Source organism: Oncorhynchus keta, chromosome 14 (assembly GCF_023373465.1).
Source record: "Oncorhynchus keta strain PuntledgeMale-10-30-2019 chromosome 14, Oket_V2, whole genome shotgun sequence".
Lineage (NCBI taxonomy): Eukaryota > Metazoa > Chordata > Actinopteri > Salmoniformes > Salmonidae > Oncorhynchus > Oncorhynchus keta.
Window position 1 is genome coordinate 66,716,804 of NC_068434.1, and position 22,565 is coordinate 66,739,368.

A 22,565-nucleotide genomic window follows, 5' to 3' on the forward strand; every position below is an offset into this window, starting at 1 on the left:
CCCTGCATTATCACATTCATGCATGCAAAACACTCACTTACACTACTGATTACTGATTACACACACCATTGTATATTATACTTAGTTGCTTTAGTTAATAAATATATATTTTGCTACTCTTATCTACACGTTGTCTCCCTTTGTTACGGACTTTGAGCCGGTTCGTGACAGTTCATTGTATGCATTTATTTCCAAATGGCAGTTGTTGATAAGACCACCAAAGGTGAGGTTGTCTCCTAGCACGTAGGTCCTGCGGTTTTGCGCAGACGCAATTGCTTCCCTTTTCGATGTCCCTCTGAATCGGTTCCTTAGCATACGACACCGCTAGCCACTAATTCTCACCGGTCGGCAAGATGTTCAGACCTGTTGTTCGACTTTCAACCTCTGGGGTACGGAGTTTAACGCGGCCACGACCATGCTACTCGGGTAGGATTGTCTGCAAAGCCTATTAATTGTCTATTTATTCATACAACGGTTTGCCTTTCGTGTTAGCTTGCTTGTCAGTTGTCCATAGCAAGTAGCCATCAAGCTAGCTAGCTAACGTTAGTCGTAAATGGTATCTAACGTTACGGTAGTCTAAACAAAACTCGACATGATACATATATATATATATATATATAGACTTGCACTTTTAGGCAAATTCGAAGCATTGCGTTAAGTATGAAGTCACAAATGCATTCTGATCATACACCGCTGATTAGACTAGATGGCTTTAGCTAGCTAGCTATATAGCTAAGTCAATGGGACTAACGTTTGCGTCAGGGTGACATTGATTTTCATTTGATCTAAAGTAACATTTCTTGGTGCCGATAAAGTGTAGAGTTTTCACGTTCTCAAATTGAAGCCATATCCAGTGTGTATGTATACAACCATCAGACAGCTAGTTAACTTTAGCATGTGTCCTTGTGATGACCCATGATTCGTTTTTTTGAGGGAGTCACAGCAGTGTTGGCAACTCCTCAGTAAGGAAAGTAGCTATTGGCTGTCCTAAAAGTCGCTAAATGACATCATCACCTAATTTGCATAATTGGCCATGTGCATGTAATTGTGATGGACGCTGTAGGAGAGAGGAATAACGTCGCGGGGGAGAGACAAAGTGAGTAAAAAACACCCAAATAACGGTTTAGAACTACAAATTAACTTTCATGTCTTTTTTTAAATTTTTATGTCAATTCCAACCCTCCTCCTTTATCCGGGCTTGGGACTGGCAAAAGAGACACTCTGGCGGAGTTACTTAGTTTTTTATTATTTTTATTTATTTGGTTTGGGTTTGAACCTTATGGTCCACCTAGTCCACTACAAGTCACATTAAAACATTAACATTAACCATAACATGTTTTACATTTTTATACAATCTAAATGGACCAAAAAGAGACATTAGAAAACTGTCAATGTGAGAATTATGTTAATGAATCTGGCCCTAATGCAGGTTAATTTATTATTTATTTTTTCAGACCCCCCTCACTCACACAGGCTGTGCTGGCTCACAGAAAGAGTGGGTCATCGTCATTTTTGTCAAGGCTCTCTATGGCAGGTTCAGCAACTGAGGGAGCGGATTTAAATTAGTAATTTCTGGACTATAAGCCGCTACTTTATTCCCACACTTTGAACCTCGCGGTTTATACAATGACGCGGCTAATTTATGGATTTTTCCCGCTTTCACAAGATTCATGCAGCCAAAAAACTGAGCACCGTCACATAATGTGACGTAAATCGAGCGCGCTCAAACTTCCCATCATTCTGATTACGGTAGTAATTTTGTCACCCTCATCATGGCAAAGACACGGAGAAATGCATATGATGCAGCTTTCAAGTTGAAGGCGATCAATCTGGCTGTTGGAAAAGGAAATATAGCTGCTGCATGGGAGCTTGGCCTTAATAAGTCGATTATAAGACTTTGTAAACAGCAGCGTGAGGAACTGACTCAGTGCAAAAAGACAACAAACCTTTCAGAGGGAAGAAAAGCAGATGGCCCGAAGTATTTGCAGCCACTCGACATCAGTGTAAATCGTGCATTTAAGGTGGCGCTCCGTGTTCAGTGGGAGGCTTGGATGACAAGTGGGGAGAAATCCTTCACTAAAACGGGCCGCTTTCGAAGAGCAATTTATGGTCAAGTCTGCCAGTGGGTCCTGACAGCGTGGAGCATTGTCAAATAATCCACTATCATCAACGGGTTTCGAAAGGCTGGACTGCTGCGTGTTGAAGGGGCAGCATGAGCTCAGCGGGGTATTTGCCTCCGGATGAAAGTGACGAGAGCGACAATGAAAACGATCCAACATCGGATGAAGCAATTCTGAGGCTATTCAACTCCGACACCGAAAGAGATGACTTACGTGGTTTCAGTGCACATGAGGAAGATAGTGACCAATGACTTTCTTGGTAGGCTACTGTTTTAATTTTTGTTACAAGCCGTGTTTCGTTAAAGCCTATTTATTTTTGTTACAAGCCGTGTTTCGTTTAAAGGCTGTGTAAAGTTCATTTGTTTCAATGTACTGGTAGGCACCTGCGGCTTATAGACATGTGCTGCTTATTTATGTACAAAATACATTTTTTAAAATAATTTAGTGGGTGCGGTTTATATTCGGGTGCGATTAATAGTCCAGCAATTACGGTAAGCAGCTGATGTGCCAAAAAGCTGCAAAACATTATCAGGCAGCTGGTGCTCATAGCAAGCCTCACCAGACGGCTTCAGTCCATATCGAATGTACAGGATGGAGTTAAGGTTCTGCAAGGACATCAGATTTCTAAGTTTGCTTTTTACCACTCATCTGGCTGAATACTCTCTCGACTTCAGCATTCGAGTGTGGCAAGGACAACACAGACACAGCAGCCATGGAAAGTTCTTGAAACGGGTTGATGTCAGCAGCATCCCTGAACTTCCAAAACTCACTCCAGAAGCCCAGTGTGCGTTTTTTGTCTCGTTCCATTTACTAAGATGGCTGGCACGCCATTGCTGGACAATCTTGTCTATCCCAGCAGGGGAGTAGCCAAGAAGCTTGGCTATTTTTTTTTCTATTTCTCCAGGGCTCTTATTGTGCTTTAGCGTTTCCTCCAGATTGAAATCTGACTTGTACTGCAATGCTTCGATGTTGTCCGGCAATCTCACCCTCAACTCATTAGTGAGGGAAATGGTAAAGGCTACGCACCGCTTTAGGACATTGATTTCATCCTCAGGCGCAAGGTGGAGCTCCACTGCCTTTGACTTAAAAAGGTAACCAAGGTACGGTTTGGGACTGATGTATCCATCTATTGGCCCTTTGCTTACATCAACATTTGCCAGTGGATTCAGCACCCCCCCCGCTGCTCACAGACTTGATCAGGCTAACCAAGCTTAAGAGGATCTACTGGCTCTCCCTCAAAAGCCTTGATGGCCAACTGTACCTCACCCAGCACTGACTTCAAAAAAGTTGGATGCATGTTTTGAGGATCACTGTACATGGAGTATAAAACCTCAGCCATGTAGCAGTGTTCACTGGCACACACCTTGGTTATCTGTAAAGGTTTCTCCCCACAGTTGTTGGTCTCATATATGGCCTTGTAGGCCTCCCTGTGCTTTGGAGACACTAAAAACCAGTTATAAGTCACTCGTACCAAGTACTCCACACTACGGGAGATGGTGTCATTGGAAGCATGACTTACAGTAAGCCTTAAAGTGGTGCACACACAGCGAATAAGAACCAGATATGAGGCTACACCATCGAGAACATCCTGGCTGGTTGCATCACTGTCTGGTATGGCAACTGCTCGGCCTCTGACTGCAAGGCACTAGCGGCTAGTGCGTACGGCCCAGTACATCACTGGGGCCAAGCTTCCTGCCATCCAGGACCTCTATCCCAGGCGGTGTCAGAGAATGGCCCTAAAAACGGTCAGACTCCAGCCACCCTAGTCATAGACTGTTCTCTGCTACCGCATGGCAAGCGGTACCACCGGAGCACCAAGTCTCGGTCCAAGAGGCTTCTAAACATCATCTACCCCCAAGCCATAAGCCTCCTGAACATTTAATCAAATGGCTACCCTGATTACTTGTATCCCACTGCCTTTTATACTGCTGCTACTCTCATCTATGCATAGTCACTTTAATAACTCTTCATGTACATATTACCTCGACTAACCGGTTAGGGCTTGTTGGTTAGGGCACATTGACTCTGTACTGGTACCCCCTGTATATAGCCTCACTTCTTATTTTACTGCTACTCTTTTCATTTATTTTAAAGTGAATAATTTTTTAAAAACTGCATTGTTGGTTAGGGCTTGTAAGTAAGCATTTCACTGTAAGGTGAACACCTGTCGTGTTCTGCGCATGTGACATACAATTTCATTTGATATTGCAATTATGCATGTGATGTTTACAGGTCAGTTTCCCTGGAATAGATCTTAGTGGAGCACACAGGCAAAGTCCTCAACAACATCCTGGGCTGCAAAAATTGCATTTGAAATCAGCTGGTAGTGAGATGACATGTCTGATAGCAGGTATAGGTTATGGCTCACCTGCTTTTTCATGAGAATTGGTGTATGTATGCATTTTTTTTTTTCAGTCAAGCATCTACAAATAGGCCTCGACCTCTATGATATAATGTTTGTTTTCTTTGTTGCAGCTCCTTTGGCCTCCCGATGCTACTCCCATGCCAAGGTGGAGACAGATGAGGAGTTCGATGCCCGTTGGGTCACTTATTTCAGCAAGCCAGACATTGATGCCTGGGAGCTGAAGAAAGGTGATCTTCTAAAGAATATTGAAAAATAAGTCTGCACTTTTGCCAAAGGTCTACAGTTATCTTTCTTTCAGTTTGAGTTGGAGACTAATGGATAGACAGATTTTCTAAAAATAAAATTTAAACTGTCAAATTTGAGACTGTATAACGGTGTATGCTTGAATCCCATTCCACATCCCATAGGCATGAACACACTAATTGGCTATGACCTGGTACCTGAACCCAAAATCCTCGACTCAGCTCTTCGTGCTTGCCGAAGGTTGAATGACTTGGCCAGTGCTATCCGCATCCTCGAGGCAGTCAAGGTGAGCTACATAATTATTCAGACCCTTTGCTATGAGACTTGAAATTGAGCTCAGGGTGCATCCTGTTTCCATTGAGCATCCCCCTGATGTTTCTTCAACTTGGAGTCCACCTGTGGTAAATTCTATTGATTGGACATGATTTGGAAAGGCACACACACCGGTGTGTGTATATATATATATAAGGTCCTAGTCATGAGGTCGAATGAATTGTCCGTAGAGTTCCGGGACAGGATTGTGTTGAGGCACAGATCTGGGGAAGGGTACCAAAAAATGTCTGCAGCATTGAAGGTCCCCAAGAACGGTGGCCTCAATCAATATTAAATAGAAGAAGTTTGGAACCACCAAGACTCTTCCTAGAGCTGGTCGCCCGGCCAAACGGCAATCGTGGGAGAAGGGCCTTGGTCAGGGAGGTGTTCAAGAACCCATTTACATTACATTACATTTAAGTCATTTACCCGATGGTAGAGTGGCCTTTATGGTAGAGTGGCCAGACGGAAACCGCTACTCGGTAAAAAGGCATATGACAGCCCGCTATGAGTTTGCCAAAAGGCACCTAAAAGCACTCTGACCATGAGAAACAAGGTTTTCTGGTCTGATGAAACCAAGATTGAACTCTTTTGCCTGAATGCCAAGCGTCACGTCTGGAGGAAACCTGGCACCATCACTACAGTGACGCATGGTGTTGGCAGCACCGTGTTGTGGGGATGTTTTTCAGTGGTAGGGACTGGGAGACTTGTCAGGATCAAAGATGATGAATTGGAGCAAAGTACAAAACCTTGAACTCCAGAGCACTCAGGACCGTACGCACACATCCAAGAGAATGGAGGGGTGGCTTCGGGACAAGTCTCTGAATCTCCTTTTGTGGCCCAGCCAGAGCCTGGACTTGAACCCGATCGAACATCTCTGGAGAGACCTGAAAATGGCTGTGCAGCAACACTCCCCATCCATCCTGACATGGCATGAGAGGATCTGCAGAGAAGAATGCGAGAAACTCCCCAAATACAGGTGTGCCAAGCTTGTAGCCTCATATCCAAGAAGATTCGGCTGTAATCGCTGCCAAAGGTGCTTGAAAAATTACTGAGTAAAGGGTCTGAATACTTATGTTAATTATTTTTATATTGAGAGATTGATAAATCAAATTTGTAAACCTGTTTTTGCTTTGTCATTATGGGGTGTTGTGTGTAGATTGAGGGGGAGGAAACAACTTACATTACAGCCTTATTCTAAAATGGATGAAACTGGAAAAAGGTCAAGGGGTCTGAATACTTTTTGACTGCACTGTATTAGGATCCCCATTAGCTGTCGTGAAAGCAGTAGCTACACTTCACGGGGTCCACACATTAAACATGACATAATTATTAGAACAGAACCGCTCAAGGACAGAACTACACAAGTGTGGATATACTCACTGCTTTTATATGTCTAAATGGAAAATAATTTCAATTTTTGCATTGTAATTTAAGAAAATGTCCATAATATACTGAACAAAAAATATAAATGCAACATGTAAAGCGTTGGACCCATGTTTCATGAGCTGAAATAAAATCCCAGAAATGTAGTTTCTGTCTAATACATCTCTTGTCGGGGAAAATGCATTCTGATAGGGTGGGCCTGGCTCCCAAGTGGGTGGGCCTATTGCAATTCACCTAGCTTCCACATGGGTGAGACATTCTACATGTTTATCATTTTCGGGTGTTTTTGTTCCAGATGGTTAAATTTGAAAATTGTACAGATTACTGAGCATAAATTATTTAAATGACTTCCATTCACAGACAAATTCACTAATAAAGCACATTTAACATTCCAGTAGCTTTGTAAAACACTGCTATTGACTTTTAGGGTTTTGGCTATTTCTTATATTTGGTGGAAGCAGACTTTGATCCTCACATGAACCACCTAGCTGTACAAAAAGAACAGTCAAACTCCTTAATTAGTAGGTGTACTAATTAGAGGTCAACCGACTATGATTTTTCAACGCCGATACCGATTTATTGGAGGACCAAAAAAAGCCCATGCCGATTTTAATTTATTTGTAATAATGACAATTACAACAATACTGAATTAACACTTATTTTAACTTAATATAATACATCAAAATCAATTTAGCCTCAAATAAATAATGAAACATGTTGGTTTAAATAATGCAAAAACAAAGTGTTAGAAGTAAAAGTGCAATCTGTGCCATGTAAAAAAGCTAACGTTTGAGTTCCTTGCTCAGAACATGAGAAAGTTGGTGGTTCCTTTTAACATGAGACTTCAATATTCCAAGCTGAGAGGTTTTAGGTTGTAGTTAATATAGTATTTATAGGACTATTTCTCTCTATACCATTTCTATTTCATATACCTATGACTATTGGATGTTCTTATAGGCACTATAGTATTGCCAGTGTAACAGTATAGCTTCCGTCCCACTCCTCGCCCCTACCTGGGCTCAAACCAGCAACACATCGACAACAGCCACACTCGACACAGCGTTACCCATCGCTCCACAAAAGCTTGCAGAGCAAGGATATTAACTACTCCAAGTCTCAGAGCGAGTGACGTTTTGAAACGCTATTAGCGCATTTCATATTGGTTACACCAGCCATTTGGCTTATAGGCTTGAAGTCATAACCAGCGCTGTGCTTGTGAAGAGCTGTTGGAAAAACACACTAAAGTGCTGTTTGAATGAATGCTTATGAGCCTGCTTCTGCCTACCATCGCTCAGACTGCTCTATCAAATCATAGACTTAATTATAACATAACACACACATACGAGCCGTAGGTCATTAATATGGCCGACTCCGGAAACTTTTGTTTGAGATTAGTTTTCTTTCAGTGAACTACGATACCGTTCCGTGTTTTATATACCGGGTGCCATCCCGATAAGTCTAAATATTCTTGTTACATTGCACAACCTTCAATGTTATGTCATAATTACATAAAATTCCTGACTCTGCGTGCAATGAACACAAGAGAAATGACAATTTCACCTGGTCAATATTACCTGCTAACCTGGATTTATTTTAGCTAAATATGCAGGTTTAAAAATATATACTTCTGTGTATTGATTTTAAGAAAGGCATTGGTGTTTATGGTTAGGTACAGGCGTCCAACGATTGTGCTTTTGTTAAATCGATTCTATGCAACGCAGGACACGCTAGATAAACTAGTAATATCATCAACCATGTGTAGTTACGAGTGATTGTTTTTTTAATAAGAAGTTTAACGCTACCTAGCAACTTACCTTGGCTTCTACTGCATTCGTGTAACAGGCAGGCTCCTTGTGGAGTGCAATGTCTTTTACCCTTATTGGAATGTATAAGCCACCTTCCACTAAGTGTTTTTTGATCAGTTTAATAACATGCTTAGGGAATGTGATTTTGGGAAAGAGGTCATCTTAATGGGAGATTTTAACATTAATTATGAAGACTAGTCTTGTAGGAAAACCCCCAAACGGATCACTAATACCTTTGACCTTACACGGCTAGTTAAAGGGCCAACCAGGGTGACCTGTTGCGCTAAAACACAAATTGATTTGGTGTTCAGTATTAGCCCAGTAACCATATTTAATGGTTTATCTGATCATAATCTGACACTTATAGCCAGAAAGCTGTCTAAGAGCAGGTTTATCCTCTACTGTTAGAAAGCCGGATCAACTAAGAATACCTAAGAGTGAATTACACTATTTTGAAAATGCAATTTAAGGGAATTAACTGGAATGATCTCTTGTCCTATACAGACATGGAAGCTGATCAGGTTTTTCTATCCACAATCCAGACTACAATAAATGATTTCTTAAAGAAAATCAAATCCAAACCTGGCCAAAAGAGCACTCTTCCTTGGCTAAATGGAGAAATCTGGAAATTGATGAAAGAACAAGATTATGCTCTAAAAATAGCCCTAAGATCCAAATTGGAGCATGACAGGTGTAGGTTTACCATGTTGAGAAATAAGGTAATGAAAGAAATGACAGGCCAAGGGAAACTTTTTTTATTAACATAATTGGTGAAGTAAAGGGAAATTCCAAATTGATTTGGGAGAATCTAAAGTTAACAGGGAAAGACACTAACACTGCAAAAAGACTACAAATCATGGCGAATAACAATCTAACACAGGATGCAATCGAAATAGCAATAGCCTTCAATTCCTACTTTATTGACTGTCAGGGTACTGACACAGAACCCCTCCACTGGTTTATTGGGTTCGGTGCTAGTGAATGACGCTCAACCTAAGGAAGGTTTCTGAGTCAAAGGTGAACAAGGTGATTTTGCTCACTAAAGAACTCTAAAGCCAAAGATGTGTTTGGGCTGGACTCTACCTTTTTCTTAAACTACAAAGAGTCACTCATTGACCCCATTACTAAGGTCACCAACACATCTATTGGTCTCGGGTGTTTCCAAGGGTATGGAAGTCAGCCATAATAACGGCCATCTTTAAATCGGGCGACCCTGCTGACGTGAGTAACTACAGGCCCATTAGTATACTACCTGTGTCAAAGGTTGTTGAAAAGTGTGTAGCAGAACAACTGATTGCCCACCTCAACAACAGCCCCTTCACATTACACTCCATGCAGTTTGGTTTCAGAGCGAAACACTCCACAGAAACGACCAACGCTTTCTTTTGGAAAATGTGAAGTTCAGGATGGACAAAGGGGGTGTTGTTGGGGCTGTGTTTCTGGACCTAAGGAAGGCTTTTGATACTGTTAACCATGAGTCTCATCACAAAATTGTCCAAGTTCAACTTTTCCCCCGATGCCTTGATGGATAAAATCATACCTTAAAGGCAGAACTCCGAGTGAACAATGAGCTGTCGCCCACTCTTAGCTAGGATGTGGGCGTGCCCCAAGGGTCAATACTGGGGCCCCTCCTGTTCAGCCTGTACATTAATGATCTGCCTTCTGTCTGTACTGGGTCTGAAGTTCAAATGTATGCAGATGATAGTGATGTTTGCTCTTTGCATGCACATAACAAGCTGCACAAGAACTCACTACTGTAATGGCCCAGGTTACAAAGTGGCTCAGTGACTCGTGTTTGCATCTCAATGTGAAAATAACTTTTGCATGTTCTTCACAAAGAGGGCAACAGATGCTACTGAGCCAGATGTCCGTGTCAGGGGAGAAGCTCCAGGTGGTATCTGATTTTAAGTACCTTGGCATCATACTTGATTCCAACCTCTTAAAAAGCATGTGGAGAAAAAAAAACAATTCAACCTAGCTAATTTCTGTATTATACGAAATTGTTTGACTACAGAGGTAGCAAAACTGTACTTCAAATCTATGATACTTTACCACTTAACATACTGCTTGACTAGTTGGGCCCAAGCTTGCTGTACAACATTAAAACCTATTCAGTCTTGTCTACAAACAGGCTCTCAAAGTGCTTGATAGGAAGCCCAATAGCCATCATCACTGTTACATCCTCAGAAAACATGAGCTCCTGACATGAGTTGGGTAAATCTTGTGCAATACACTGCATGTCTTGTATTCAAGATCCTAAATCGCCTGGCGTCCCCTCCACTCATTATTTTTGTTAAACAGAAAACCCAAACATATGGCAGCAGATCCACAAGGTCTGCCATGAGATGTGACTGTATAGTTCCCTTAAGGATAAGCACCTTAAGTAAATCCACTTCCCCTGTGCGAGCTTCCCATGTCTGGAATACACTGCCATCAGACACAACTGCACCACCTATCACACTTTCACAAAATGTATGAATACATGGCTAAAGGTCAACCAGATTTGTGGTCGTAATCCCTAGCTGTGTATTGCCGCTTTCCATGTCTGTAGCTTGTGAGGTGTGGAAACACTGTTGCTTTTATGAATTTTGTCTTGCTGCTTTTTGTTCTGTTGCTCTGTCTGTATGCTACGTCTTGCTTGTCCTATGTTGCTCTGCGTGTGCTCACTGCTCAATGATTGTCTATATTGTAATTGTTTTTAATAACCTGCCCAGGGACTGCGGTTGAAAATGAGCCGGCTGGCCAAAACCGGCACTTTTACTGAAACGTTGATTAATGTGCACTGTCCCTGTAAAAATAAACTCAATCAAATGTATTTATATAGCCCTTCTTACATCAGCTGACATCTCAAAGTGCTGTACAGAAACCCAGCCTAAAACCCCAAACAGCAAGCAATGCATGTGTTGAAGCACATTGGCTAGGAAAAACTCCCTAGAAAGGCCAAAACATAGGAAGAAACCTAGAGGAACCAGGCTGAGGGGTGGCCAGTCCTCTTCTGGCTGTGCCGGGTGGAGATTATAACAGAACATGGCCAAGATGTTCATAAATGACCAGCATGGTCAAATAATAGGTCTGGTGAACAGGTCAGGATTCCATAGCCGCAGTGAGAGGCAGGTGGTTTGAGCGTTGGACTAGTTAACTGTAAGGTTGCAAGATTGGATCCCCCAAGCTGACAAGGTGAAAATCTGTCGTTCTGCCCCTGAACAAGGCAGTTAGCCTAGGAACAGTGGGTTGTCATTGAAAATAATGTGTTAACTGACTTGCCTAGTGAAATAAATGTATTTTTTTTATTTTTTTTTTATAAATGGCAAAATCGGCGCTGCAAAAATACAGATTTCCGATTTATGAAAACTTAATCGGTCGACCTTTAGTACTAATTCCTCACTTTCAACATAGCGGACTTTTACATTTTATTTGACTAGCCGGAAGGATCACAGCATAATCTATTTTTATGCTATACTGAATTTTTTAAAAATGCAACGATTTCAATGAGTTAAAATTAATTGGGCCCGAATCTATGGATTCACATGACTGGGCAGGGGCACAGCATGGGTGGGCCTGGGAGGGCATATGTCCAGCTAATCAGACAGTTTTTCCCCACAAAGGGGCTTTATTACAGACAGAAATACTCCTGTTTCATCAGCAGATCGGGTGGCTGGTCTCAGACAATCCCGCAGGTGAAGAAGCCGGATGTGGAGGTCCTGGGCTAGTGCGGTTACACGTGGTTGTGAGACCGGTTGGACGTACTGCTAAATTCTCTAAAATGTTGTTGGAGGCAGCTTATGGTAGAGAAACGAACATTTAAATTCTTTGGCAACAGCTCTGGTTGACATTCCTGTTTTCAGTATGCCAATTATGCCAACGCTCCCTCAACTTGAGACATCTGTGGCATTATGCTGTGACAAAACTGCACATTTGAGTGGCCTTGTGTCCCCAGCACAAGGTGCACCTGTGTAATGATCGTGCTGTTTAATCAGCTTCTTTATATGCCGCACCTGTCAGGTGGATGGATTATCTTGGCAAAGCAGCAATGCTGGGGCGGCAGGTAGCCTAGTGGTTAGTGTTGGACTAGTAACTGAAAGGTTGCAAGATTGAATCTCCGAGCTGACAAGGTAAAAATCTGTCGTTCTGCCCCTGAACAAGGCAGTTAACCCACTGTTCCTAGGCTGTCATTGAAAATAAGAATTGGTTCTTAACTGACTTGCCTAGTTAAATAAAGGTAAAATAAAAAAGATGCTCACTAACAGGGATGTAAACATTTGAGAAAAATGCATATGGAACATTTCTGGGATCTTATTTCAGCTCATGGGACCAACACTTTACATGTTTACACTTTACATTTTTGTTCTGTATGTCACTTTCTTGTGAAAAGGTGTTTAACATGTAAAATAAGTTAGATTTAATTTTGAATTTATTCACATAATATACTAGTAATTTAGGAAACTTCTGTAGTCTTCAACCTGTATGCCTTTTTTGTAATATTCCCTATGGTGAACTTGATCATCCTTTCTTTGTAACAGGACAAATCTGGTCCCCACAAAGATATCTACCCATATCTGATTCAAGAACTGCAGCCCACTCTGATTGAGCTGGGTATCTCCACACCTGAGGATCTGGGCATGGACATATTATAGACATCCTCTGGGTGAGTGCTTACACATTGAAAAACAAGTGCTCTGGGCCCTCAAAAGCATCTTAAGGCTAAGTTCATCGTTACAAACTTTTGTAGGTGCATCAGTAAATCTCCAAGTTGTGTCCCAACATTTTTATTGAAGTTGCACTTAAACATTTTATTTACCAACTGCCTCAGACCACTTGTAGAACAGCGACGTGCACCGTCAAATGTGTTTTCCCCCCTACCGTGTGATGTTATACACAGATCTCCGCGAAACAGAATCAAAATGTTTCAGTCTTTGTGACCCCAGATAACTTAACAAAGTTGAATGCAAATACAAAGTTGCCAATGTCTCTAAATGTTAAACAAGTGAAGGATCAAGATCTTCACATGAAACCCGAGATGACTGCATCAAAAGACAAATAGTCTACCTACAGTATAGGCTACATTCGCCTATATTGAAATCATGTTCATTCAAGTTTTAATTAGTGCATTAGAATAAGCTGCTTCAATATTAGCAGCTGTAGGTGATATCTCTAGGAGCTGATACAGCGTCAGTATTGTGGAATAATTCTGTTAAGGTGCAATGTGCAGAAAATCGCTCTGCCATTTCCTGGTTTGTAAAATTCAAATAGTTATGTTTAGAGAATCATTGTATTGCTCTGAAATAACTTTTCCATAACCAAAAATAGTCCATCAATTTGAAGCTGGTGTACAAAACCAAAAGATGCTAAAGCTAAACTTAAGACCGGGAAGCATAGATATAGCGCACATAACAGATCTACCGCTTCTTAGACTTGCTTTCAATGAGTGACAGATCTATAACCCATTTCTATGTGAACTTGGTTGGGTTGCCCAGAAAGTTACGTACTGCAGCTTTAAGGTAAGATGTGAATGGAGAAAGCTGGCCTGAGCGCAGCACTGCCTTGCTTTCGATCCTATCAGTATATACACATGCCTCAACCACACACTTAAGAGAACGTTCTCTCTGCATGTTACATCTTCGGGCCCTTTACAGTTCTTAATTTTAAATAATTAAATGTTTCCTTTTCATTTCCCCTCAGGTCATCTGGTGTCCAACAAGATGAACCACTTCTCTTCAAGTCTCTGCCTTGTCCTGATGTTGATTTAATCCACACTCTCCTGTTGTGTACAAAATTATGGATTTAATAAAGAAATATCTATTGATTCTGCTGTCTCAATGGTAAGGTTGATTTACTGGCATGTAACCCATTCATTCAAAGGTCTTAATGTTCGATTTCCAAACAAACTTTTGTTCAATTAAATCCATTATAGGCTTTTTTCAGACCACTGACATACACAACACACTGATAACCTTATGGTTTACATGAACATATGGCAGACCCAAACATTTAACTTATCTAGTAGTATGTACTTTGATGCACCTCAGAAGATTGTACAAGAAAGTTGAGGACAAAGGGATCAATTCCAACAATGGGTTTGGTCAGTGTTCACTTTGATTCGATGCAGAGGGGTCCTGTTATTCTGTCAGGTTTTGCACTAGCTCTCAAACCCTTCTTGCGGTAGGGTGTTCAGCGGGTAGCTTCGCCCACGGCTGGCTGTTACACGTCAGTCATTGCTTATGGACCGGTTTTCGAAAGATATGGCCCTTACCTCTCATTTTAGCAAACGAATCTTCCAAATAAAACACTACATACTATAACATTAGCTAGCAGACTTGCACAGATCCATATGCTGTGTGCTTCCTCCCAGTTAACGTTACACATGCTAGATTGCTAAATAGCACTGGTGGTCGTCTTCCTTAACAAGTGCTGTGATATGGCTGTGTGGAAACACTAACCCTAAAGGTGTTTATTGAACCATTTAGTTTTTTCAAAATGATTTCACGCTGATATGAATAACATGCGTTCCATTTTTCCAAAACCTTAACATTAAGGGCTATCGTCGGGGCTCTTCACAAAAGGCCCCCGGGAACAAGTTTCCATCATTAGGTGCTAGCCTCAAGGTAGTCTTGAACTCTGTTAGGTGGCCCCTTTTTGTTGAATATTGCACTGATCTGACACAATTTGATAATGACATTGATAACTGATTGGCTTCTTTTTAGGCAGTTACGAAACAAGTGTTATTTTCTCAGGAAGGCCAAGTCTGAATATTTTGTCTGTTACCACTGAACCTGAATGACCCTAGAAAGATTTGGAAGGCTAAGTATGTCTGGAAACAGTAATGTTAATGAATTACTGTCATGTGTATTGAAGGACTGTTGCTGTATATGACAACTGAAATGTTTCAATGAGCACTTTGTATCATCTGGTAGGCTGTTTGATTCAGGGTCCTCTCTGTACAACCCTGTGTGGATGAACCAGCGAGAGCTGGTCAAAAATGTTGATTTTTGCCATTCTACGTGCAGGAGGTACATAAAGCCCTGAAATCCTTAGATCAGAGAAAGTCTGCAGGTCCTGATCTTCTTGATCACTGCTTTTTAAATCTAGCAGCTGATTTCATAGCTGAACCACTTACAAATCTGTTCACTCTAACCCTGGAATATAATGAAATTCCAAAGATCTGGGAATCAGCATTTGTACTACCACTTTTAAAAGGGGGAGCTCTAACTCTAGGCCAATCTCAAATCTGTCACCCCTGTTGAATACTTGAAACCCTTGAGTGAGCAGCTAAAAGTTTTTATATACTATTTTATCAATGTACCAGTCGGGCTTCAGGAAGAAGCATAGCACAATTTCTGCAGCCCATGAAGGTTTTAAATGATATCACTGAAGCCCTTGACAAAAAATAGCGGTGTATCACTTATTGATCTCTAAGGGTTTTGATACAGTTGATCATGCGATACTGAGGCAGAGATTGTTGAGGGTAAGTCTTTTGGAGCATACAGTTGCATGGTTTGCTAACTGTCAGATAGAACTCAGTGCACTCAATTTGATGGGCTCATGTCCTTTAAATTGTCTGTAATGGTGTGCCACAGGGCTCTGTACTTGGTCCCCTCTTTACTATTTATATAAATTATTTAGACAAATGTGCAAAATGCACAACTTCACTTATGTTGATGATACTGTTATTTGTTGTGCCTCATCTCACACAAAAGCTTTCCAGAACTTGCAAACTGCTTTTTATATACTGTTCAACATACCTTGTGTCAATTGAAGCTTATCCTCAATACTGACAACTAAACTAATGGTGTTTTCTAAAGCAAGAAATACATCTCTGAACCTTACACCTATTACTACCTGTCCTGGCAATGAGATTGAGACTGTAACCTCATATCTTGGAATTTTAATTGATGGCCTCTTAAATTGCATATTCAACTATTTACAAAAACTTTTAAATTGATGTTGGGATTTTATTTTAGGGTTAAGGCCCGTTTTTCTTTTGACGCCAGGAGGCTAGTAGTTAGCTACATTTATGCCTTTACTAGACTATGGGGCTTTTTTATATATGAACGCTTCCACTCAGTGTTTGAGATCAATTGACCATGGCGCATTGAGGTGTATTTTAAAACTGCAAAACCCTTACGCACCACTGCACGTTTATATACCAGGGTTGGCTGGCCCTCCCTAGTCATTCGTAGGCGCAGTCACTGGTATACTTTTAAAAATATTTTTAAGCCATTTTGGGTTTACTACCATTTTATTTCAGCATTTTTATTGTTCAGAAATGTAGTGGGTACTCTCTTCGTTCGCAGGACTTCATCCTGCTAACTGTTCCAAATGTCCGAACTGAGTTTGGTAAAAGGGCTTTTATGTACTCTGCGCCATCGGCTTGGAACGCCTTACAAAATACTTTTAAACTGGAAGAATTTGTCCCAATTGGTGTTTTTAAATCATCGATAAAGGATTGAGGCTTATTCTGACCTGTCAATGTTTTTAATTTGCTGCTTTATGATTTTGTTATTCTATGGTTTTTACAAGATTACTTGTAGTTTTTCATGTCTGTAATTGTGTGCTGACGCTCTTGAAAAGGGGATTTCAAATATCAATGAGCCCTTCCTGGTTGAATAAAAATACGATTACCAGAAAGGTTTGTTACCTGTTTGCTACCACTGAAGTTCTCCCACCTTGTGGTTTCTGATGTCATGGGTTAGTGATGAAGGAAGGACGGTGAAAGTAGTCCAAGGCTTCTGTTGACAGGAAGCGGAAGTGGTCCTTAGACTAGCTAGCAGGAGTAAAAGACAGCAGCGATAAGACATCCTTTCGTGGATAGTTGGAAATACAGTCAACATGCCTGTTTTAGCGTATAAAGCGTGAACATTCCCACCAACATGAACAACATTATGGAGGAACAGGAGAGGGATACTCTCCTTGCTGCAGTCCCCGAGTCCCAAGTTTTGACGCCGGTAACTGTTCTGGCTAGCTCGCTAACCAATAACAACACGCAATCTGATATCTGGCAACTCTGTTTTCAAATGACAGCCAACCTTGCTACCATTCTCTCAGCGTATAACGTTACTTGGCTTGTTATTTACGATTTACTGCGAACGTTAGCAAGCTACGTTTGTGTAAGCTAACCATACTAGCTACAGATTGTACACCAGATAATGAGAACGTTATTTACATTTGTCATTCAGAAGACACTCTTAGACCTAATTGTTCTGGATAAGTGCCTTGCTCAAGGGCACACCGGTATATTTTCCACCTAGTCGGTTCGGGCATTCGAACCAGCGACCTTTTTGTAACTAGCCCAACGCTCTTATCAGCTTGGCTACTTGCCTCATCCAGCAACTTTAGGTTCACTAACAAATATTAAAAAGAGGATATGTTCAACTGTGTAGAATTACACACCAATATCGTTATTTTCTTGTGTAATCTTAACTATTCCGTTAACCCTTTACACTCGTGGGAATATGTCTACATTGCACAGGAGGTTGGTCGAACCTTAATTGGGGAGGAAGGGCACATGGTAATGGCTGGAGCAGAATAGGTAGAAAGGTATCAACAACATCTAACATGGTTTCCATGTTTGCCATTCCATTCTGTCAATTCCAAGCATTATTAGCCATCTGCCCCTCAGCAGCCTCCAATATGGAAAGGGCTAAATTGAAATGTTTCTTACAGAAGAAATATGAACATTTGCATAACTATGGTAGCAATTGAAACGGAAGACTTTCGCAAAGTTAAGGACACAACACGACTGAAGTCAAAACATTACACTGTTTGATTTTATGATATAACCAAAGATTTTGGGTGTCCGTTACAGGACAGCCCCATACAAACCTCCGCCATAGATTTGACTATACTTTTTTTGTTGTCTCGATTTGGGCAAAGAAGTATCTTTTAAATATACATGACCAGTTGCAGGTGGTTCATTTGAATTTAGAAAATGCTCAATTATTAAAATGTTTTTCTCCATGAAGTATGTTTGTTTATGCTGCCATCTTGTCTATTTAAAATCTTCTTTCATTGAGCGACACTTTGGGAAGTGTCATGATGGCACTCACCTGTGTCGTTCAATGTGAGAAGATTTTAAATAGACAAAATGCCGGCGTAAACATTGTTGGATTACTTCATTGAGCGAAACATTTATTTAAAAAAAATGGAGCATTTTCTAAATTTGTGGCAATATACTCAGCTAGTTATCTATTTGATTCAAATGAGAGGCTAATAGCAGGGCTAATTTGTAGTTGTTTAGCAGCGTTAGGGGCAAGGCTGTTTTCCTGTAGTGGTCTTATAGGCACTATAGTATTGCCAGTGTAACAGTATAGCTTCCGTCCCTCGCCTCGCCCCTACCAGGGCTTGAACCAGGAACACATCGACAACAGCCACCCTCAAAGCATCGTTACCCATCGCTCCACAAAAGCCGCGGCCCTTGCAGGGCAAGGGGAACAACTACTTCAAGGCCTCAGAGCGAGTGACGTCACCGATTGAAACGCTATCAGCGCGCACTGCGCTAACGAGCTAGCCATGTCACATTGGTTACACCAGCCTAATCTCGGGAGTTGATAGGCTTGAAGTCATAAACAGCTCAATGCTTGAAGCATAGCGAAGAGCTGCTGGCAAACGCACGAAAGTGCTGTTTGAATGAATGCTTACGAGCCTGCTGCTGCTGCCTACCACCACTCAGTCAGACTGCTTTATCAAATATCAAATCAAAGACTTAATTATAACATAATAACACAGAAATACGAGCCGTAGGTCATTAATATGGTCAAATCCAGAAACTATCATTTAGAAAACCAAACGTTTATTCTTCCAGTGAAATACGGAACTGTTTCGTATTTTATCTAACTGGTGACATCCTTAAGTCTAAATATTGCTGTTACATTGCACAACCTATGCCACGTAGTCTCCTTGTGGAGTGCAATGTAATCGGCCACAATTGGTGTCCAAAAATGCTGATTACCGATTGTTATGAAAACTTCAAATCGGCCCTAATTAATCGGTCGACCTCTATTTCATACATTCCTGATTTTCACATGTTAAGGGTCCTGGCACTGGCAGCAGCTCAAGACCAAGGGCTACAGATGGGGGCATCAGGCCTTTGGAGAAGAGGGGACCCTACATCATGTCCAAAGCCTCAGCCATTCACATGAAACTACGTAAGTGCATTCCTTGCCCTAGATTTACACAATTCCTGTTTATAGTCTTGTGATGTTTCAGTGTTGTCATAGCCAATGTTTCTATTTAAAGTGTTGTTCTTCTGCATGTGACTGAATCCTGGCTTTAGAAAAACACCGGGAAATGGCCCGCAAAGCAATGAAGAAAAATGGCCTTACCTCAGGGGGTCCAGTGATGCAACAGCCCAGGCAAGGAGGAAAGAGGTAAGAGGAGAAGTATGTTTGTATGCGCGCATGCAAGCATAATGGAATTTGAGGTATTCGAGCTGTTACAATTGAAGTTTTTCTTGTTCCTCTTGTAGAAGTGTGAAGTTCAACAAAGGTTATGCCGCTTTGACTCAGCACGCTGAAGATACACTGGTAGCATTGGAATCAGACAGGTAAAGGACTACACACATGGCACTGAATGTTGATCTGCCAATCGTTTGGTGCGCTGCATTTTAGGGACCACACGCTGGTGGATGTCTGACAGTGTGAAAATTATGGCTGGCACTCAGTTCAGAGGTGCTAAGTACTCTCTCCGGCAAACACTATTGGCAAGGCACTACTGACTGTAGACAATCTCTAAAGAGCCCTATGTTTATTTAGGAAGTTTTTTTTATTTAACCTTTATTTAACTGGGCAAGTCAGAACAAATTCTTATTTACATTGACGGCCAAACCCAGACGATGCTGGGCCAATTGTGCGCCGCCCTATGGGACTCCCAATCACGGCCGGTTGTGATACAGCCTGGAATCAAACCAGGGTCTGTAACCAGGGCCTCTAGCACTCAATCGTAAATTACTTTTTAAATGGCACATTGTCCAAATCCTCGATCGGATTGAATCCCAGCCTAAGAGTTTTCCTAATGACATCTTGTCTTGACCTTGCAGTGATGATGAGCTAGATGTTGAGCAGTATTCCTCAGGATACTCTTCAGCTGAGGTGAGTGTGTCCAGTGTATACTATACTCAGACCATGCTTCTACATAGAAAGGCTCGTTCGTTGGGCAGCAGTGTTCTCTATCAGGAGCAGGGTTCAGTTTCCATTTAAAATATTTGTCCCTTTATAGTCAACTACAAATGTATTCATATTTAAACAAGATTCAATGCAAGTATACACCATTATTGCTTAAATAGCCCGTGTAATCAAACATTAAAGAAATATCCAGCCTATCCTCACACCTGTTTCTTACACCTCCTGTCCACATACCTTTTTGAATTGTCATTCCACGGCTGACTTGTTGACCTCTGTGCAGGTGCACCCAGACCTGAGCAGGCAGCTGCTGAAGGATGGATACCGGCTGGATGAGATCCCTGATGACGAGGACCTGGACCTTATTCCCCCTAAAGCCATGGGTTCCTCAGCCTGCTGCTGCGCTGAGGACCCGTCGTGCTCTGTGCAGTGAGGAGGGCACTTAGTGCTGTGACCTGGCTGACCCTGCAGCTCTGTGTTTAAAGACTGGACCTCTGTTACCCTGACCTTAGCCACTGTTTAAGTCGAGCAAGGCCTCCCGTTACCCAAACCCTACCACTGTCTAAGCATGGAACCCCCCTAACACTTTAAATGGCTAGCCACTGTTTTTGCAGTGCTCTCTACACCCTAACTAACCTTAAGCATGGACTGAAGTCATCCAAAGCCTTAGCCATTGTCTAAGCAGGGCTCTCTGTCACCCCAAAGGTTGACCTCTGTGTTATTTTGGAACTAGATTAAATGCTAACCACGTTGCATCCCCTCTCAATAGACAGGTGCAGGGTGATTAATCTCTAGACATGCACTACACTCATTCACCTGATGGAGAAGGTCACTGTCTTGTTGTCCTCTTTGGCATATCACTCCCAGGTATATTTAAACATAGAAAATTGATATGCAAGGTAATATGCATATAGCAAATGTCCTAGAGCAGTTTGAAGGCTAAAGCTTTTTCTGCAAGCTTGTCTTGCTCCAATTCACTTTTTTCAAAGTAAGCCCTTTGAAAACAAACCTGAACATTCCATAACTATAGCTTCATTGATTTGGAATTTTTTATCCATCTTCCTAAAATTCCCTGTTTTTGTTGTAAATCCCTGGTATTAATCTTGGGTCTAACCTCAGACCCTTAGGTGTCTTTGACATTACATGGTTTACTTGTATATTAATTAATGCTTTAAAAGATATAGGGATACTAGCACTTACTCTTATGTCAGGCTGCCTTCCAAAGCTTTGTCCAAAAAAAGTTATGTAAAAGGGTTACAAAATGGCACTGTTTACTGTAATGTTACAGCAATGAGAACTCTGGTCAATCTTGTCCTGCGTGTTAGATGTAACATTACAGCCCATGGTGTCACCGAGGTTGACCACTACCTCCTGACAATGCTGTACACAACAACACAATAACCCACTTGATCCTCTGTCTACTACGTATAGTAGTTACTAGATACTCAGAGGGACGTGCATATGATATCAGAAGGCGATCTGAACAGACAAGTCACCTACCTGTTACATTTTGATCATTCTCACTCTCTCTTGCATGTCACTCAGCAAATTGTACATTTCCCACCCTAATGTTAGTGTTTTGGTATCTTCTGGTTTTAAAAGCAAGCAGTACATTGTGAGTACACTAAACATTTTGAAGAATTCTGTCTGTGTTGTCAAGCATTATAGAATGGGTGATTCTCATCACTCAAGCCCTTACATGTGTGGCTAAAGATAAGTGTGTTTGCTAGTTGCTGTTTATCAATGCAGACCTAATGTGGAAGTGTGTGTTGGTCTGGCTGCGTGTGACCCAATTCTGATATTTTTCACTAATTGGTCTTTGACCAATCACATCAGCTTTGAAAAAGAGCTGACGTGGAGAGATCTGGCATGATTGGTCAAAATACCAATTTAGTAGAAAGAATATCAGAATTGGGCTGCCTGTTTAAATGCAGCCATTGAGTGCTTGACCTGTGTCACTAGAAAGATAAATATTGGACTCATCACCATCCGGTGCAGTCAGTAGCCAGTACACTGCACTTGCCTGTACTATGCAACTAATGGGACAATCTGCTTCTGTATCCTAGTTAAAACAATATACCAAGTGTTACTGAGTGCTAAATGCATTAACTTGAAATATTATGATGTAAAGGGAACACTATTTTTATTTGATTATTAATATTGTTTTTGCTATATTCAATATAATTAATCAATATGCACATGTCCTTTTGTAATTTTCTTC

At 41.4% G+C, this 22,565-nt stretch overlaps 2 protein-coding genes across 3 annotated transcripts; both read left to right on the forward strand.

Annotated features, from left to right (window-relative positions):
- Positions 1–236: 236 nt before the first annotated feature.
- Positions 237–14,034, forward strand: LOC118393822 (cytochrome c oxidase subunit 5A, mitochondrial-like). 2 transcript variants are annotated; one of them, XM_035786934.2, is made up of 6 exons: positions 256–426; positions 1,064–1,096; positions 4,596–4,712; positions 4,893–5,014; positions 12,752–12,876; positions 13,911–14,034. In XM_035786934.2, the coding sequence occupies exons 1-5, from the start codon at positions 354–356 to the stop codon at positions 12,863–12,865; spliced, it is 459 nt and encodes a 152-aa protein (XP_035642827.1). In that variant the 5' UTR covers positions 256–353; the 3' UTR covers positions 12,866–12,876; positions 13,911–14,034. The 2 variants fall into 2 exon arrangements, with proteins under 2 accessions (XP_035642828.1, XP_035642827.1); XM_035786935.2 differs by lacking the exon at positions 1,064–1,096 and having other exon boundaries at positions 237–426.
- A 2,880-nt stretch (positions 14,035–16,914) lies between these two features.
- On the forward strand, positions 16,915–22,546 carry LOC118393823 (protein FAM219B-like). Its single transcript, XM_035786936.2, has 6 exons — positions 16,915–17,173; positions 19,258–19,372; positions 19,501–19,594; positions 19,693–19,770; positions 20,263–20,314; positions 20,628–22,546. The coding sequence occupies exons 1-6, from the start codon at positions 17,099–17,101 to the stop codon at positions 20,775–20,777; spliced, it is 564 nt and encodes a 187-aa protein (XP_035642829.1). The 5' UTR covers positions 16,915–17,098; the 3' UTR covers positions 20,778–22,546.
- The last annotated feature ends 19 nt before the right edge of the window (positions 22,547–22,565 follow it).

Bases quoted from the DNA above. Each gene is read 5' to 3' on its own strand.
- LOC118393823 (XM_035786936.2), top strand. From the start codon at position 17,099: ATGAACAACATTATGGAGGAACAGGAGAGGGATACTCTCCTTGCTGCA. The intron at 19,595-19,692 runs GTAAGAGGAGAA...TTCCTCTTGTAG, and splicing joins CCCAGGCAAGGAGGAAAGAG to AAGTGTGAAGTTCAACAAAG. The intron at 19,771-20,262 runs GTAAAGGACTAC...TTGACCTTGCAG, and splicing joins GTAGCATTGGAATCAGACAG to TGATGATGAGCTAGATGTTG.
- LOC118393822 (XM_035786934.2), top strand. From the start codon at position 354: ATGTTCAGACCTGTTGTTCGACTTTCAACCTCTGGGGTACGGAGTTTA. The intron at 4,713-4,892 runs GTGATCTTCTAA...CACATCCCATAG, and splicing joins TGCCTGGGAGCTGAAGAAAG to GCATGAACACACTAATTGGC. The intron at 5,015-12,751 runs GTGAGCTACATA...TCTTTGTAACAG, and splicing joins GCATCCTCGAGGCAGTCAAG to GACAAATCTGGTCCCCACAA.